Source organism: Plasmodium malariae (assembly GCF_900090045.1).
Source record: "Plasmodium malariae genome assembly, chromosome: 14".
Lineage (NCBI taxonomy): Eukaryota > Apicomplexa > Aconoidasida > Haemosporida > Plasmodiidae > Plasmodium > Plasmodium malariae.
The window spans coordinates 25,216-44,165 of NC_041788.1; the positions used below are offsets into that span (position 1 = coordinate 25,216).

Here is an 18,950-nt window from a genome sequence, read left to right on the forward strand (position 1 = left end):
ATAAGTAATATTATTGCTGTTTTAATGATTATTATTAAATCCTATTAAAATACATGCCATTGTTCTATGTATAATTTACTTAATATAAAGTTATATAGTTCTATCTCTTATCCTTTAAAATTATAGCTCTAAAATATATCATATTTTTAATAATATAATTAGAATAGTATAAAAATTATTATATATGTATTAATATTACAATAATATATGACATACGCTTATTATTATAAATTTTTAGCAAATGTAATAATAATTCTTCTTTCATTTACAAACACTGTTTATATTTCTCATATTTAATTATTAAATTGTTCTTTTTGGTACATGTCCATTTATATATATTATATAAATGAATTAACTATAATAAATACTGTGCATCCTGACTATGTCACTATATAATAATAACATGGATAATGTTTATTCAATAAAAAAATTAATGTATTTTTATATTTTCTTTGTTTTAATTACTTATAATTTTGAGTAAGATATTTATCTTTTTACTTCATATATATATTCTTTTTTACTTTGTTAAAATAGATCACGTGGGTATTTATGTACGAACTTTTTATAGTTATCCTATTATTATGCCTATACATATACTGTACATGCAATATACTTATTAATAACAATTTATAGTAACACTTTTATTTTTTGTATTTTTTAAAATAAAATTCATTTAACTTATTCACAATTATAATTGTTATTAACATAGATATCTTTTTTTTAATATTCATATATTATAATTAAGTACAGTATGATATTATATATAATATCTGGTATCACGGGAGTTCTCATGATAATTTTCAGAACATTGTAGCGCTAAATGATCACTATGTTCGTCTAGATCATTTAATATATTTTTATTTTTTCCTATTGAAGATTAAACCAAAGTCCAAATAGAGTAAACCATTATTATAAAAATTACATATTTGTAAAAACAACACTTTTACAACAATAATTTCTTGTTCTAATGGATTATAAGATTGTACAAGAAGATTCATATTTCTAAATGGAACATATTGTAGTTTTCCTCAATAAAAAACATGAAAAATATTGGAATAAATTTTATTGTAATTATTAAGAATAAATAGATAAATTCATACCCATTAACATGATAAGAATTTTTCTCGTAATTGTGATTGCCTCAGTTAAAATTTTAAGGAAAATGAGATTTACATAATATGAGAAGCCTTATACACATAATGAATAAATTTTACGAATGATACAACATTGCATTTAATTATAATTTATTCGTTAGTATTAAAATTCTTTTACAAATATTGCAATTCATACAAAAATTATTGCCTTTGTGTGCAATATATCATTATATAAAATTATTACATTATAAACGTTAATTCTATGAATATACACAAAGACTATATGAATTAATTTAAATATGGTAAATTTTAAGGAATAGTAATACAGGTAAAATATATTAGAAATATATATAAAAAAAAAAAACTTTTTAAATAATATTTCTTTGTAGGAAAACAAAAGTATATATATATTTAAGATAATTGTACATGAAATCATGTAAACTATACATTCCCTTACCTAAAAATTGAACCTCTGAATGAGCATACCAATTTTTTTAGTTAATGAAATATATAATTATTTTAAATAAGAAGTAATGTTTTGAAAATTTATATTCGAAATTATTTTATATTTATCTTTATTTATTTATATATATTATATAATAATAGAATTATTTATTAAATATAAAAAGACATGAAACGCATGCAAAATTTATTGATACTCAAAATTATTTATAGCCATATAAAATTACAAGCGAAGTGTCACATATCGAAAAAATTAAAAATATGTAAAAGGATGATGAAACAGATTTTATGAATATGGAAGGTTCCATATATTTTCCTATAGAAAAATACAAATCTTTTTTTAGCTGTAAATATGTATTATCTTAGATACGCATTTACTTTCCATAAAGGGGAATTTAATCAAAGATCACAGATGTGTTATAATAAAAATAAAACAATTCTAATACTCGTATTTATTAAAATAGAATAATAACTAACAAAATAAATAATAACGTATATAACAATTCTATTACAATCCACATTTCTATAATAATTATAGAATATTTCTTAGAAATAACTTAAATTTTGAATCCGTATAATGAATTATATAGAGAAAAAAGGAATATAACTTCTATTTTTATATTTTTAAAAAAATGAAGGTATAAATATGAAAGAATTAGAAATCATCAATATAAGTTATAATTATTTTTATATATTAATAAAATAATATTAAAATATTACTTAATATATTTGTAGACACTATGAAAAGTATTACTAACATATAAACCAATACTTATGCATTATTAAAGTATTGTAAAAATTATACATATTTTTTAATAACTCCTAAAATTATATAGCTTTTAATAGATATATAACTCATTCTTTGAAATTTACAATTAAAATATAAAAGAAACGTTTTTCTCTATAATATAGATAAATGTCTTACTAAATTTTATTCCTTGATGTAATTGTTGAATGATACACAATATATATAATTATAAAATTTCAATATAATATATATTTAAACAATTTATAAAAAGTTTAATTAACACTACAGTTAGTAACAATAATAAAATTATATATGATATTAATGCTTCACTTAATTATAAAGACATAGTATCTCGTGACTAATTGTCATAAATGATTTTCTATTAAAAAAGATATTTTTTCATTATATATTCATAGATTTACAAATATATAATTAATAAATAATAGAATACGGTTAAAATGATTCTTATGCTAAATATGATTTTTTACATATATTCTATAGAACTTTTTTATAGATTAAATATTAAGTGTTCATTACGTAAATAAATACATATATATAAATATAATAAAATACTTTTAGTTTATTGCGTTAGATATTAAGAAAGTTACATTTATTTTGTAATAAAAATAATAATTTTCATACTGGAATTACGTCAACAAATAATCACATTAGTTTAGTACAAGAAAAAAAAAAAAAAAATCAAACGAGAAGTTTTTAAATCAAATACAAATAATAATATTACAAAAAAATTGTATGAACAGTACAATTATATATTACTTTTTACCTACATATGTACATTCTCATAAGAATCTATTTAAATATACGAGTATATATTACCCCATAATATTTAATTAAATTGAAATAATACTCTATATTATATAGTTAAAACGCTCAAACATTCAAATTTACAAATATACTAATAAAATATTTATTTAATCTTATATATCAAAACTATCTAGCTATTCATACTTACATTTATGTAATTTAAGCAGTTCTATATATCTTTATAAAATATAAGACTAACTATGCTACATTTATTTAATCATATTAATTCATACTATACATAAATGAAAATATTTATTTTATCTAATCTAATAAATCTTCTTCATAATTCTTTTATGTTTTTTATATTTCATATAAGTAAAAACAGGACCTAACATCAACATGACAATTAGCATGAATAATATAACAAGAAATAATGTAAAATCATAATATTCTTCTAATTTTTTTTTCTTAAAAAAACCAAATATTGTAGTTTGTAATGATGCTAATAATACCCACGTGAGCGCTAAAGTAGGTAAACACATTTTATGTCCAATCTTTTCACGCACTAATTTTTGTTAAGTCTTATTGCTAATTGACGACCTTTTTTTAATAAAATCTATGTAATCAAGGTTCTTGAAAACATTAATTTCAAAGTGATATCATTTTTTTCCTATATATATTAATTTTTTTCGTTCCTTATATTCCTTATCAAATTTTTTTTTATAAAATGAACTTCTGCTTCATTGTATGTTCGTTTCTTTGTTCCCCTTTCTATTGTTGGATGTAACATTTTCATCGTTCTCTTCATCATTAATTATCTATTGTTCTGATTCTACAAAATTTGAATGATTTTTTTATTCACATTCTGCCAGTAATCTGACATTTCTTAAATATAATTTCATATGATACTTATGCTCTCTCTTTGATATATTAAACTTACTCTACTAAAAAAAAGATTTATATATTATTTAAAAGAATAATTAATTTCAATCTGAAAATTAGAATTGATAAAAATAAGAACCGGATAATAAAAAATACGAATTTCTTTAAATAATATAGTCATACCTGTTCAATGTAAAAATTGCATATCCAGGATAAAAGTATAAACATACCGATATTAATGAAAAATATTGACTAAATTTTTTTCTGCATGATATATAATTTTAATATAGTACTATATTCAGTAGGAAAAAAACAAATTATTCTTTAATATATTTTAATTATATTTTTTACTATATTTATTTTATTATTTTCCTATTTATTATTAATAACGTAATAACGTATATATAATTAAAATTTTTTTTACAAAAAATACAAAGAATGGAAACTCTAAATATATAATATATAATTTATATCTTTATGTTATTTATAAGAAATTAATTTTAATAAAAATAATATAATTTGAATTTATTCATAAATATCCAAAATATATAATTTAATATAGTACAGTAATTAAATAATTTTTATATAATTCTTTTCGAAAAAAACAAAAATAAACAAATATATACATAATCTTCTAATATTTCAAATTATTAAATATATTTAAATGTATAAAGTATAGAATATATATTATGTATTATACTATATATTAAGAGGATAATTTGCAGTTTTAATGATTCTTTCTTATTAATAATGCTAATTTTGTAAATATTACATAATGGAACGAATGTTTATTATTGTAGTAAAATATTTATTATCGTAACAATATGATAATAGTAATAGTAATTAATAGAGGAAACGTTTTGAACAAATTATGTATTATATTAATTATAAAAATTAAAAATATTGAATTAATTACGATATATAATGTATTTAAATAATCATATTAATATGATACCCAATAATATATATAAAAAATATATACTTCAGAGCTAATTGAAAAAAAAAATTATTCATATTATTAGCATAATTTTGAAAATAATAATTTTTAAATGATTTTATTATATATCATTATTTGTAAGCGAAATAACTGTAAACTCATGGAATTAATTTATTTTTACTGTTTATTACCTAAAAATATATATTCAGAAGAAACATAAATATAATAAAAAATAAGAAGCAAAAAATTGAGATAAGAAGTAAAATTTCCTTGAAAGTATTTAATACATTTTTCTCGGTTCAATAATGTATCAAATGAAGTATATAAAAAAATAATTATAATTTATAAGATATAATATACACATAATAAATAAGAATATATTTTAATAAAATATGTTATTTGGAAATATTTTTTTTATAGTAATTGAAAGAATATATTATTTTTCTATTTGTTCTTTTTCATAGCAATAATACCCGGAACAAATTCTAAGGACACATTAAAAAATTAACATAAATAAATAATATTTTATTAAAAATAACTTTACAAAATATATATTATACACCTTAATAATTTTATACTTTATGTATTGTATGTTGAGCATGTAAATTATAAATATATCAAAAGCATAAAAACATATTATAATTATCCGATGTAAAACTATATACTATTTTTTACTTCAATAAATATTATTCATCAAATTAAACAATTAAATGTTTTAAAATAAAACAATTTTAAATTAACTCCTATGCATTTTGCTCTTTTAACATACATATATATATATTATTGTCTTGAAGTCATATAGTGAGACTCTTAGTTTTTTTTGAGATTTTTCCTAATACGGTAATCTCACATTTATAAGTACAGTTAATGTTTTATTATAAAATATATGCAAAAATATTTTAAATATTCATAATAATATATATATAACTTGCAAAATGTATTACTAAATTGAACCCTTAATTCCGCAGAATCCTCCAAGTCATTTACTTATAAACAGGATTTTTTAATTTTAACAATATTCATTATTTCTTAATATATTTTGATCATTTTTCATAACAAATAAACATTTATTTATATGAATTATATATAATTTTCTCAATTTAAGCATTCATATACAAAAAGTTTATTTTTCTAGTAAAATATTTTATTATATATTTTCACGTACTTATAGCATAAGAATTGTTTTTCTTTGCATATATATCTCAAAAATCTTTGCCTATTTTTGTGTAATATATTTTTTATATTTAATATGTTCCATTATTAATTCATTGTAATAACGCACTTTAATGAACAGAAGATATTAATTTTCCATTTCCACAATACAATTTTCATATTTTTACTAGATTTATAATACCATGTTTATAAAAAATAAATTTTTCATTTACATATTTAATTTTTATCGCAACTAATATATTATTTATGTAGTTTCGTATATAATTAACCAAATAAATCAATATTTTACTTTTTTACAAAGAAGACATGTTTCATTTTTCAGCCCTTATTATAATTTAACACAAAAATTATCTGTTTCACTATTTCTAAAATTCTCCCATAATTCAACTGCATATGTATCCTTATCATCCAAGTTAAGACATATAATTGATTATATAATAGTCATATTAGTAGATATGATACAATAAATAAAATAATTTTTGTACATAGATGGAAAATATTACAAATGAATAACTCCCTTATAAATAGCACGTATGTTCAAAAGCATACATCTTTTAAAGCATATTAATTAACTGCATGAAAGTACTAAATCTCAAAGATATACAGATCTAATAAAATTCTAATTTTTCATTTACTGGTACAAAAAAAATCTACTTCTAAAGCTACGGTGAATGCATTTATCTTTATATTTTCACTTATTATATTTACATTTATTTTAGTATTATTCACGTTTCCTTTTGCTTAGTACTAAAAATTAATTTACTCAAAATTTTGAATGTTTCACAGTATCCCTGTAATATGTTACTACAAGAAATTACTGTTTCAATAGTGCTGTATATATAAATATGCAATTTATCTAATAATAGTTTACTTCACTTATACTCTTCTTTGAGCTTTAATAAGAAAAAATAATAATATATATATATACGAAATTCCCCAATACAGATAAACGGTTATGTGAAAGAAATAGCAAATTCGTCTTAGAGAAGTAACTATATAATGTATGCTGTTCAAGATTGTAAATTATAAATGTTTAATTACATATTCCTTCGTATATATGAAATAGAATTCTGAACAATTTAACTTAAATGCATTTTGAAAGGAGTAACAAAAAAGAAAAGATTAGAATAATTTTTTTTAATAATAACTTTACAAATATAATAGTATATAATTATGATTTTAATAGTATTATAAAAAATTCATATATAAATTTTCACATAAAAAGCATAGCAAGATAAAAAAAATAAAAATAGTATATGAAATTGAAAGACAAATATTTTTCGCAAAAAAAATATGAGTAATACAGGCACAGAAATATAAAAAGCAGATAATTTTAATTGGAAAACCAATATACGAATTATTGTTGAATATTAACATACTTAGGATACATTTTATTTCTTATATGAAATCCATTCATACAATATACATGAATAAAAAAGAGGCAAAAAGAGCAAAATAATAATTCAATAAACGTATAATTGTCAGTAGATGTAACAGATAAGCAGAATTATAATGAGATTTAAATAAAAATTCGTAATATTAACACTATATCATATATAAACACAGGATTAATACATAAATACAAACATTTATGCTAACATAATTATATGATTAGTAATGTTATATGTTAGGGAACTCAAATTTTAAAAAATGCATACCAGAACAATAGAATTTTATAATGAATAAATTATTCATAGCACGATCCTACATAATCCAATAAGATTAAATGATACTTATTAATACATTAATATTATATAACGTATTTTACATTATAATAATATGCACAAATATAACTTAATCATTTATTCTAGAAAATACTTTTTAAAAAATGTTACTTTTATAATTTGATACTACAACATATTTATGTATATATATAAAATTATACTCGTAAAATTAAGACATATGTATAATCAAAATAATTTATTTTTTTTGTTTTTCAAGTATATTATTACTTAAGACTGTTAACAACATAATTTTGTGCTAATAATTATGAACTATATTTTGTATAATATAAACTATAAATTTAAAAACCTAATGGCTCTTTATAATTTTATATACGACAATATTTACATTTCGTTCTTTTATATATTAGATGAAAAAGAAATATAACTTGTTATTCAAAGAACTCCATTTTCTTAAATATATTTACTTTTACATATATTTCAGGCTTCATGATGTAATAACTTTTATTCATACAGCATTTGCATAACTTATGTTATGTTATTATTTTACATAAAAATATATCCAATTTTACATTAAATATTATCTTTTAAAGAAAAACATAAATAGTATATTCATAATATTATGAAGCCAACTTCATTAATTTATATGAATTTTTAATAATATTGTATAATTTTTAAATAAATATAATGTATAAATTACAGTATAATAAAAAAAATTATAATGATATAATAATAGAAAAATGTATTAACAAAGAAAAAAATATATATTCATATTTTTATAAAATAATAAAAGAAGAAAATAATATACATTTTCTATAAACATTTTAAAACTAAATTTATTCATATTTTTTGAAATTATTTCAAATACTTGACAAAATAATATTCTGTTGTTTTTGGTAAATATTAATCCACAATTATAAGTTCATTATATAAAATATTTTTACATATATTTATGTAATATATTTGAATACATAAATATAAATAAAATATATTTTTAAACATGATAATTTGTTTTTATTTATAATCCACTATAAATTATTATTAACATATTTAATGAAAACAAAATTAAGTAAAATATATGATATTAAAATAAAAATAACAGAATAACGAACAAATAAATCCTATATAAATAAATTAATATGTAACTCATTATGAATGATTTATTAAAAATAACCATAATAACGTAATTTCCTGGGTAATTAGCTACAAAATTTTAAAATTAAAATATATTTTTTTAATTTTCTTAGCATTCTCTATATAATATGCACTTGTTTCAAAAGAAACATTAAAATAAGTAACAGTATACGTATATTATATTATACTAGCAATTGTTTTTGGTTAGAAGTTTAAACTGTTCTTCATTTTCATTTAATTGTTCGCTCCTTAAAGGTATTTTAATAATTCAAAATCTATTTTATTTTTCATACAATTTAATCATATATTATTATTAAGAAAACATTTTCTTATAATTAAATGCAGCAAAAATCAAATAAATATACTATATATTTTTAGTCAGCTTATTAGAATATACTTATATAAATTACAGAAAAACAAAAGCAAAGTGTCAAAAATTTTTGATTTGCCTATTTTGATATATGATTCAATTTACATTCAATTATTATGTTATTTTTTATTTCAATGTTATAATTAATTTTATATTATTTCGATTATATTGCAAAATTTATTATATTATAAATATACCTTAATTATACTTTATAGTTAGAATAAGTAACCATACATAATTTTGTTAATTATTACACTAAGTATATACTTTTACTTAATCAAATTTTTGTACAAATGAATAGATTTATATCTAGAATTGATAATACTCCCATAAAAAAAAAATTAGTATATATTAAAATATAACATATTAATAGTATTGAAAGGAATAATATATACTATAAATAAAGAATTTATAGGTAATAAATATAAAAATAATATTAAGTATCACAAAAATAAGTTAATGCTAAGAATATTCCGCAAATTTAGAAACAATATAGATTAATTTATATATCGTTATTTATCACATATTTATACAATATACATAATATGAAAAAAATATTAACGATATAATTAAAACAATATAATAACCTATAACAAAAATAAATAAAAATAATAAGATAAAAAAATCAAAGAAACAAAGACACACTATGAATACCAATAATTACTCAGTTTATAGATTATTTTTCCTAGTAAAGTAGTAGGAAAAAAAGGAATTATTTACACTGCTACAGGTAATATTATTTATACATATATGTCATAATTTTAAAAATAAGATAGATAAAACTATATATATATTACTGATAATTTTGCAAAATAAAGACTATAATACTTGTTGATGCAACTTATATGTAATTTGTATTGTTAGTTGTCTAGCTTTTTCTTCATAAAGAGCATATGAATTTTATATTCAACATATAATTGACTCTGATTTAATATCATAATATTATTTTGATACATCTTCAGCTGTAATTTATTCATTTAAGGTTAAATTAGATAATAATCGTACGAATATATAGTAATGTATATGATTATTTTACAATACTTATATAAATACATATATATATAATAATTTTATAATTCCCTTCTATTAAAAAAAATTAATCAAAAATTACACTACAGATAAATAATAATAATATATTTTTTATTCTTTTTTTAGACTGTTATTTACATTAAACCAGGATATTAATGTACAGTCATTATGGATAGTTGTTTTTCCTCGGTAATCTTCATTATTTTTTAATATTTATAAAGTTAAGCATAAATTATATAATTATGATAAAAAGTTATAATAAAACTAACCTAAACATTAATGTATAAATAATTCTTAATAATTCTTTTTGTATCTAGGAACTTAGTGCTCTAGGATTCGGTTCATTCACGTTCTTTGGAGAACCAAAATTTAATCGGCTTAGACAATTAATTAGTGATAAAACTAGTTCATTAAGTAAAGTAAATGATAAAAAACTATTTAGGGAAAAATGCTTTGAATTGGCTGATTTACTAATTAAATATAAGGCTCCTCCTGCACATTATAGTCAACAAAAGGAAAAATGGGAAGGAGCAATAAGAGATTGGTTCAGAAGATACTATAAAGACCTAAAAAATTATGGCGGATGCTTTATAATTTTAGATGAGGAAGATAAAAAAATTTTACAATTAATATATGATGCAGAAGATTTCTGTGAGGAAAAAGAAAGTAAAAAACCAAATAAAAAATGCCTTCAGGAAGCACGTGATAATTCCTATAATTGTGATAGTAAGTGTTCAAGTGAAATTAATCAATATAATGCTTGGATTGTAAATAAGAAGAGCTATTTTGCCAATGAGAAGGAAAAAATTTATCAGAAATGTAAAAAAGACGATACTTTATTTTCATTTCCAAAACGGTCTTGCGATGTTTTTAAAGCTCAAACTTTTGAAACAATTCTTGAATGCAAGACCTCGAAACTGACTACACTGAAAAGACCTGAACAAGAAAAATTATCTCTTTCTCAAGATCAAACTCAAGATACTAAAAGTAATCAAATTAAAAGTGAGAAATCTACACAACATGATGTATCACAAACTTCAGAACGTTCCGAATCTACTTCAGGAATACAATCTCACGCATCAGCAGATTCATTACCTAAAATTCAGTCTTTGGAAAGTGCAACGCCTGAGACTGCAGAAGAACTATCTTCAAAAACCGATGTATCATTAATTTCTGGAGATTCTGAATCAACAGATTCAAAATTACCAAAACCTTTTACATATTCCCCAAATAATGAAGGTTCACAAGAAACCCCTTATAGCCAAACAAAAACTCTAGCTCCTAATACTCTAGTTACTGACTTACAATCTCGTGCTTTACTTAAACTTCCTAAATTTTCAGGTATAATTAAATCTCTATATTTTTATATTCTTTAATTAACTCAAGTAAATAATATATTTATTTATAAAACTATTACAGGCCAAGAACAAAATTTATCTGTAATAAACACATCATCTATCTTAATAACCATTCTTCTTATTATGGTATTTTCCATTTTTATTAAAGTAAATTTAAATAAAATTATTAAATACATGATATATATTTGAGTTTAGTAATAATTTATATTATAAATATATTTTCTCTATATTATAGTATGCTTTAACAGTGATGTTCAAAAAAAAAAAAAAGATAAAGAGAAAACAAATGAAATTCCTTAGAATACTACTACCTTCTTTCTCTGAGAGAAAAAGAATATTTTTAACAAATGATCAATTGGTTCAACAAAAATATAATAATAAAGAAATCACCAAAAAAATAAAAATAAAAGAACATAACATAAAACAAAATGTAAACTCCTCAAAGAGGAAAACGGAAAGGACAAAAACTATTATAGAAGTACATATGGAAGTACTTCAAAAATTTAGAAATGAAGAATGGGATTTAAAAAAAAGAGAATATTTGGAAATATGCTTGGAGGAGTTCACAGAAGGCCAAACTAGAGACTATCCTAATTTAGAAAGTGACCAACTATTAGCAGAATGTACTAAAAACAGTAGAGGCACTAAAGAATCCATAACTCTATGCAATAAGTGGATAAAAAGATACAAATATCTTTCTGAAAAATTGAAAAAAGAAGATTGGTTTAACAGCTTGAAAAATGAGTGGAAAAGAGAACGAGAATACATAAAAAGAAGTAATGAATTAAATAATAATATTCCAAATGACACCCCAAATATTTCATCATTAGAAACAGAAAAAGATATATGGAGACAATGGATATCAAAGAAGGGTCGGATTATAGAGCAGTATTTGGAATATGAATGGTTTAGCGGATTAACGGAAGAATTACAGAATACTTTAGATGAATATGGAAATGACAGAAATAAATATAATGTATCACTAATTGATTTGGAAGAGTTGGAACAAAAAGGATGTAGTGAAGAACTATATAAATACGTAAAAAAAAAATTACTAGAAAAACTGTGTATACTTGTACTTATGACAATATTAGAAGAATGCAAAAAAGAGGAGAATACAGAGAATAGTGAATCATATTTGGATAATTCCATAAATGAATGCAAATTAGGAAAAAATATTGATGAAAAATCAGGAATTACAGAAAACATAAATAAAGATATAGGAAATGTTTTGGAGTACATGGAAAATAAGGAATCTTATAGCAATAAAGGAGAAGAACCTTTTATACAGGAACTGAATGATTGGATAAGAGAAGAAAATACATATATATATTTTATAAACAATTAGAACAAATTATAAATATCCTGGGAGAAATTATATTGATATAACCTATAAAGAGATAGGGACAAATTTAAATGTATTCGAAGAATAATTTATTGAAATAAAATGATATATATAATGTAAAATTGCTAAACTATGCGATATTGAAAGGAAAAACACAAAAAGATAACTATAAAGTAAAGGAAAAAATAAAAGTAAAAATTATTTGCGAAATAATAACATTGAAACAGAGTTATATAAAAAAAATTCGAATTATATATAAATTTTTTTAATTCTATAAGAATATCTAAAACACGTTATATTAATACTTGAATCAATAATAATAGCCAATTGCCAATGTATAAATAATAAAAAATAAATTTCATACTATAAATTTTAGCATACTAATTCAGCAAAATTTAAGAAATGCTTTTTTTTTTATTACTTAATATATAACTTCTTTCAAAAAATCATAAGATATATTGAACTTATAACTTGTGCTTTTAAAATGTATATTTACTTTTTAATATATATTAAATTATTACATTATCTAATACTGGTATCCTTCCTGTCCCAGATAAAATATTAAAGCTCAGATTAGTATATACGTATGAATTTATATAAATATATATATATTATATTGTATATATTTTTTTTTCCTTTCTCTTTTAAATAATTAATGTGTTTATAATTATTTTATCTAATTTAATATTTAAATATAATAATAATATAATATTATATCCTTATTAAAATAAATAATATTTTACTTTGTTTAATAACAATATCTTTTTCAATGAACCATTGGAAAAAATGAATAAATATATTCTTTAGTATTTTATTTTTCTTTTATATTAATATAAGAAGAAACAAGTTATTATAATAAGAACTTTATAATATATAAGTTTTAAAAAGATTATTAAATCTATTATTAACTGGATACATAATTATGAAGTATAATATAATTTTTTATTAATAATAAATATTACAATAATATACTTATAATAAATAATTGATTAATATATTCTTACAATATAATTAATTAATAATAGTTTATTATATTTCTTATATTAGATTCTTTATATTTAAAATATATATATATCTTCCGCAAGAACTCATATGTTATATATGTAAGATATGCTGTTATCTAAAATAAAATATTAGAGTATTTTTTGAGTACATAGAAACTACAATGAATTTTGCTAATTTAATACAAAAAAAATTATAAAAATCCCATAGCTTTAATTTGAGGGGCTATATATTCATAAATGTATATATATATATATATGTGTATAACATTTTTATTATTTGTAAAGGTCTATAAAGGAAATGTAGAATATATATTTTTATATATAAAATTTTATTGTTTTTTCGTAATATATTATTAAAAGTACTATAATAATTAAGAATTAACAAGTAAATCTACTTTATATTGATATTTCTAATTTTTTTATTATTTTTTGTTTAAAAACTACAACTCAATTTCTTTTAAAGCTTCTTTTAATTAATTTTAGAAAAAATTCATAAAACATAGTATAAATAATATATAATTAAGTGTAATATTATTATTAATGCAAGTTCAATAATTTTTATTTCTAAATTTAAATAGGAATTCATTTTTTTTATATAAAATTCATGAATATGGAAATTCCTTATGATATATTTTATCCATATTAATGATATATTATATGGAACTCCTATTAAGAATCTTTAAATCACAAATAAAATCTATGATTCATTCTTAATTATTTCGATATTAAACTAAAAACGGCTAATATATTTTTTGCACAGAATTATTAATGTATATATATTTTAAATTATTAACAATATTATTATGAGTAAAGTTCATGAAAAAAAGCATTTACATATGAATCAATTTTATATCTTTTTTAAAAATAAATATTCATTATTCATACATTAAAACAGTGAAAGTTTACAAGCAACAATTAAAAAAATTTTAAATAAAAACATTATCAATATATTTATATTAGAATTTTTCATATAAATATTATGTTTATTGAATTTTTATATATATCTCGATACATTTTGTCTTACAATATTTTATACAAGGAAAATATGTTACTATTATTATAACATTTATATTATAATATATATAAAAACTAAAATAAGAGAAATACCTTATATATATGTAATGATATAAAATGCATTATCCAAGTACAAAAATAATTTTTTTTTTTCATTATGTACATGCATATATATATATATATATATATATAAATGAAAACAAATATAATTAATGTATTAATGTATGATATATTACAAAAAATATAAATTTATGAGAAAGGTATTTAATTTATTCATTATCAATTTATTACATAAAAAAAATAATTTATACATAGTATATATATTTATACTGCTTCAATAGATATACATCAATCGTAGTATATTAATAAATTATAAAAAAAGTTTAATTAAATATAAATACTATATTTAAAAATAATTTACATATGTTAAGAGTTATTTAGTACAAGTAACTGTGATAATTTTTTTTTCATTTTTTCATAATCTTCTTTTTGTTGGGGTAAAGTATTTTAGTGAAAGTATATTTCCATACTAATATAAGTATATTCTTATTATGTAATCAAAGATACATAATAATTGCACCTTAAAGTTAAATTAAAGGAACAATTAATTATATATATATATATATATATATATATCATTGTAACTTTTATAATTTTTACTAATTTTTTTCTTTTTATATATTATATTTTTTCTAATAATAGTAGAAATATTAAAAAAAATCTTATACATCTTCAAATTTTTACTTTTAATATTATTTCTTAAACTGTTGTATTATTAAAAATTTTGAATTCATATTAAAGATAAATAATGTCACCAGTACATAAGAAAAATATTTTTTATATTATTTAAAATATTAATAAAAGTCTTATTTTTTTAAATATGATATATCGGTAAAGGTAACCTTAGTTAAGCAGTATATATTTTTGTGTTAGCAGTTAATAAAATATTTTTTTCTTAAAATATATATTTCGTTAATATTTTTATATTTCATCTCAATTAAATTTTATTCGTTATTATTATATATATATATTGTTTTTCTAATTATATTAGGCATAATTCAAAATTATTTTTAAAATTTTGTTTATACGTAAGATATCAGCTGCTTCAAAGAATTTTTTATTATTTTAGTTGTAAGAAGATTATTTGAAAAAATAAAATTTCAATGGTTAACATATATATATATATATATATATATATATTACGTTATATACCTGTATTAAATTTTATCTACTTTTATTTTAATATTAAGAAAGCTGTTTATTAATATGTATATAAATTATAAAAATATAAATTCATTTTTTCAAATAAATTATTTTAACAATGCGTAAAGTTGCAATTATTATATAAAATTATTATATTATTTTTAACTTTTCTTAAGATAATTTTATTAATACTGTTCTTATTTCGCATTACATGAATAGATAATCTATGTTTTTAGTGTTTACTTACATAATTCTGAATACTTCTACAAGAGTATCTACATTTTTAAATTTTTCATCTTTTTCTACTTAGATATACAGGATAATTATCTTTATATATAAGTTTTCTTTAATTTTGAAGAATTTTATTTTGACTATTTTTTTTCATTCATTTTTTAATTTACCGCGTTTTTGTTTTCATTTCTATTTGTATTTCAATATATTAGGTAAATTTATAGATATATATATAACATTAAATTTTATTTTGTTCTATTCCGGAAAATGCATTTACTAATTATGAATAAATGCCTAATACAAATAAATCATAATAAATTTGCTCAAAAAAACATTTTACGAGAATTCAAAATTATTTAAATAAATATAAAAATTAATTTCATAATTATTTATATTTAGTAGAAATATTATTTATGTGGAAATTTTAACTTCTGATGATTTTTTTTTTTTTTTTTGCTGTAGGACAAAAAAAAGTAGCATGGAATTACTTCTTTTATAATACAAACAGTAACTTCATTTAATAAACATTTATTAAGTATACATATTTATACAGAATTATTATTTAATTAAATTTATTTCAATGCGTCTTTTCTAAATTTCTCCCTTTCTGTTGTTCTCCAAAAATATATATTATTAATGTGGAATAAAGCCAATTTTGAACGCTTCATATATTTTAGTAATCACATTTTCCCTTTTACTTATTTCTATACATATGTCAGCATATTAATAATTTTTTTTCTACAAATGTTGACATATAGATATATCGTTAATAATATAAAAATTTTCATTTTTATTATTATTTATAATGCTTTATGTATACATGTATAATCAACGTATACATACTTATACAAAAGTAATATATATATATATTTTTTCATTATACTTATTTTAAATATGATATTATACTTTCAATAATGTCATATATCATTTTTCTTAGATTTATTTCTATATTTAGACTCTTTCAACTTTAACATTTTAAATTCTTATTTTAAATAGAAATTTCAATAAATTATTAATATGCTATTTTTGGGCTATGGAAAAAATTAGTGTTTTAAAAAATAAATAGAAAATATGTAAACATATATAGAAACTTGATAAAAATATATACACGAATTATATTTTATTATAAATTATAAAAACTATAAATTATATACTTAAACATATTAAGGTGCTGCCCGCTAGTAAATGCTCGGAGATTAATAATATTTACTTAATATATATTTTTAACCTCTTTTCAGATAAATGCATGCTTATTCTTTCGAATTATTTATGTTTTCACTCAATTAAAGGATTATATTTAAAAATTCTACTTTTTAATAAATAATTTAATTTTCTATACAATAAATATGTTATCGTAAATGTAATATATTCACATTTATATATATATATATATTGATAATATTAATGTGTTTTTTTTTAGTTTATATAGCTTTTATTAAATTTCATTGTGTAAATGATTGAAATTATTAAAATCATTAATATATAAAAATAATGAAACTATGCTGAATATCTAATTTTTTACATTAATGCTTATATAATATTTGCTTTTAAAAAAGATATAAACAAATAAATAAGAAAGAAATTTTTTTTTTCATTTTATCATTTATTTTATTTCGGAATCACATTACATTATAATAATAGAATTCGCTACATTTAAGAGTATTTTTATATTTGATCATTTTTAACATTAACTCTGCAAAAACATATTTTAAATATAAAACTTTATGTAATTTATAAATATAATTATTTGTAAGATATGGTAGAATCAAATATGAAAAGAAAAAAATAATAATAATAAACAAAATACTTCATATAAAACTAATATAAATCACTTTCCTTATTACATATTCTTTTTTTTTTCTACTAATATTATCCTATAAAATAAAAAATCATTCTTCTAAAACGTTGTTGAAATATTTTTAAAAATTATTACATTTTAATTTATCAATTGCTTTTGCTAATGGTCTTTAGATTGAAAAAGTACACATAAAATTATTTAAGAAAGAACAAATAATCTTATTAAATAGAAAAAAAAAAAAAAAAAAAAACTTGAAATAAAAAAAATACTGTACACAAATAACCAGTAGAATGTTAAAAAAAAAAAAAGAAACAATTTATTTTTAAAATTTAATGCTAAATTTAGTTGCCCTTTTTCGTATTATATCATGTTCTGTTTGTATTTTTAAGACATTTATAAAACAAAGAATAATAGTAGCACAAATTTTAAAGTTTCAATATACTTTATAGGGCTATATTATTCGAATTATTGGTTTCATATATAAATATATATGATCTGTAAAGAATTAATAGCACTATTTCTTGTATTATTATACAAATTAATAATTTTAAGTATTATTTATAATATAAAAATATAACTATGCATATGTTAAATAAGTATGTATTTCCAGCTTAGGTTTTAGTAGGTACTGTAGATCAAAATATATTAAAACCTAATACTACATATAATATAAATATAGCTAATATATTATAATTCTATTACTGTTAAACATATTTCTCTC

At 18.7% G+C, this 18,950-nt stretch overlaps 1 protein-coding gene and 1 pseudogene across 1 annotated transcript, besides 1 other annotated feature; one reads left to right on the top strand and one right to left on the bottom strand.

Annotated features, from left to right (window-relative positions):
- Window positions 1-3,395: 3,395 nt before the first annotated feature.
- PmUG01_14010500 lies at window positions 3,396-4,179 on the bottom strand (annotated as a pseudogene).
- Window positions 3,396-4,179: a sequence feature (Plasmodium exported protein, unknown function, pseudogene).
- Window positions 4,180-10,444: 6,265 nt separating this feature from the next.
- PmUG01_14010600 (STP1 protein) lies at window positions 10,445-12,982 on the top strand (the record flags this gene model as incomplete). The annotated part of the gene is made up of 4 exons (XM_029007654.1): window positions 10,445-10,465; window positions 10,594-11,617; window positions 11,696-11,781; window positions 11,870-12,982. 4 exons carry the CDS (start codon window positions 10,445-10,447, stop codon window positions 12,980-12,982), a joined length of 2,244 nt encoding a protein of 747 aa, XP_028864022.1.
- Between the last annotated feature and the right edge of the window lie 5,968 nt (window positions 12,983-18,950).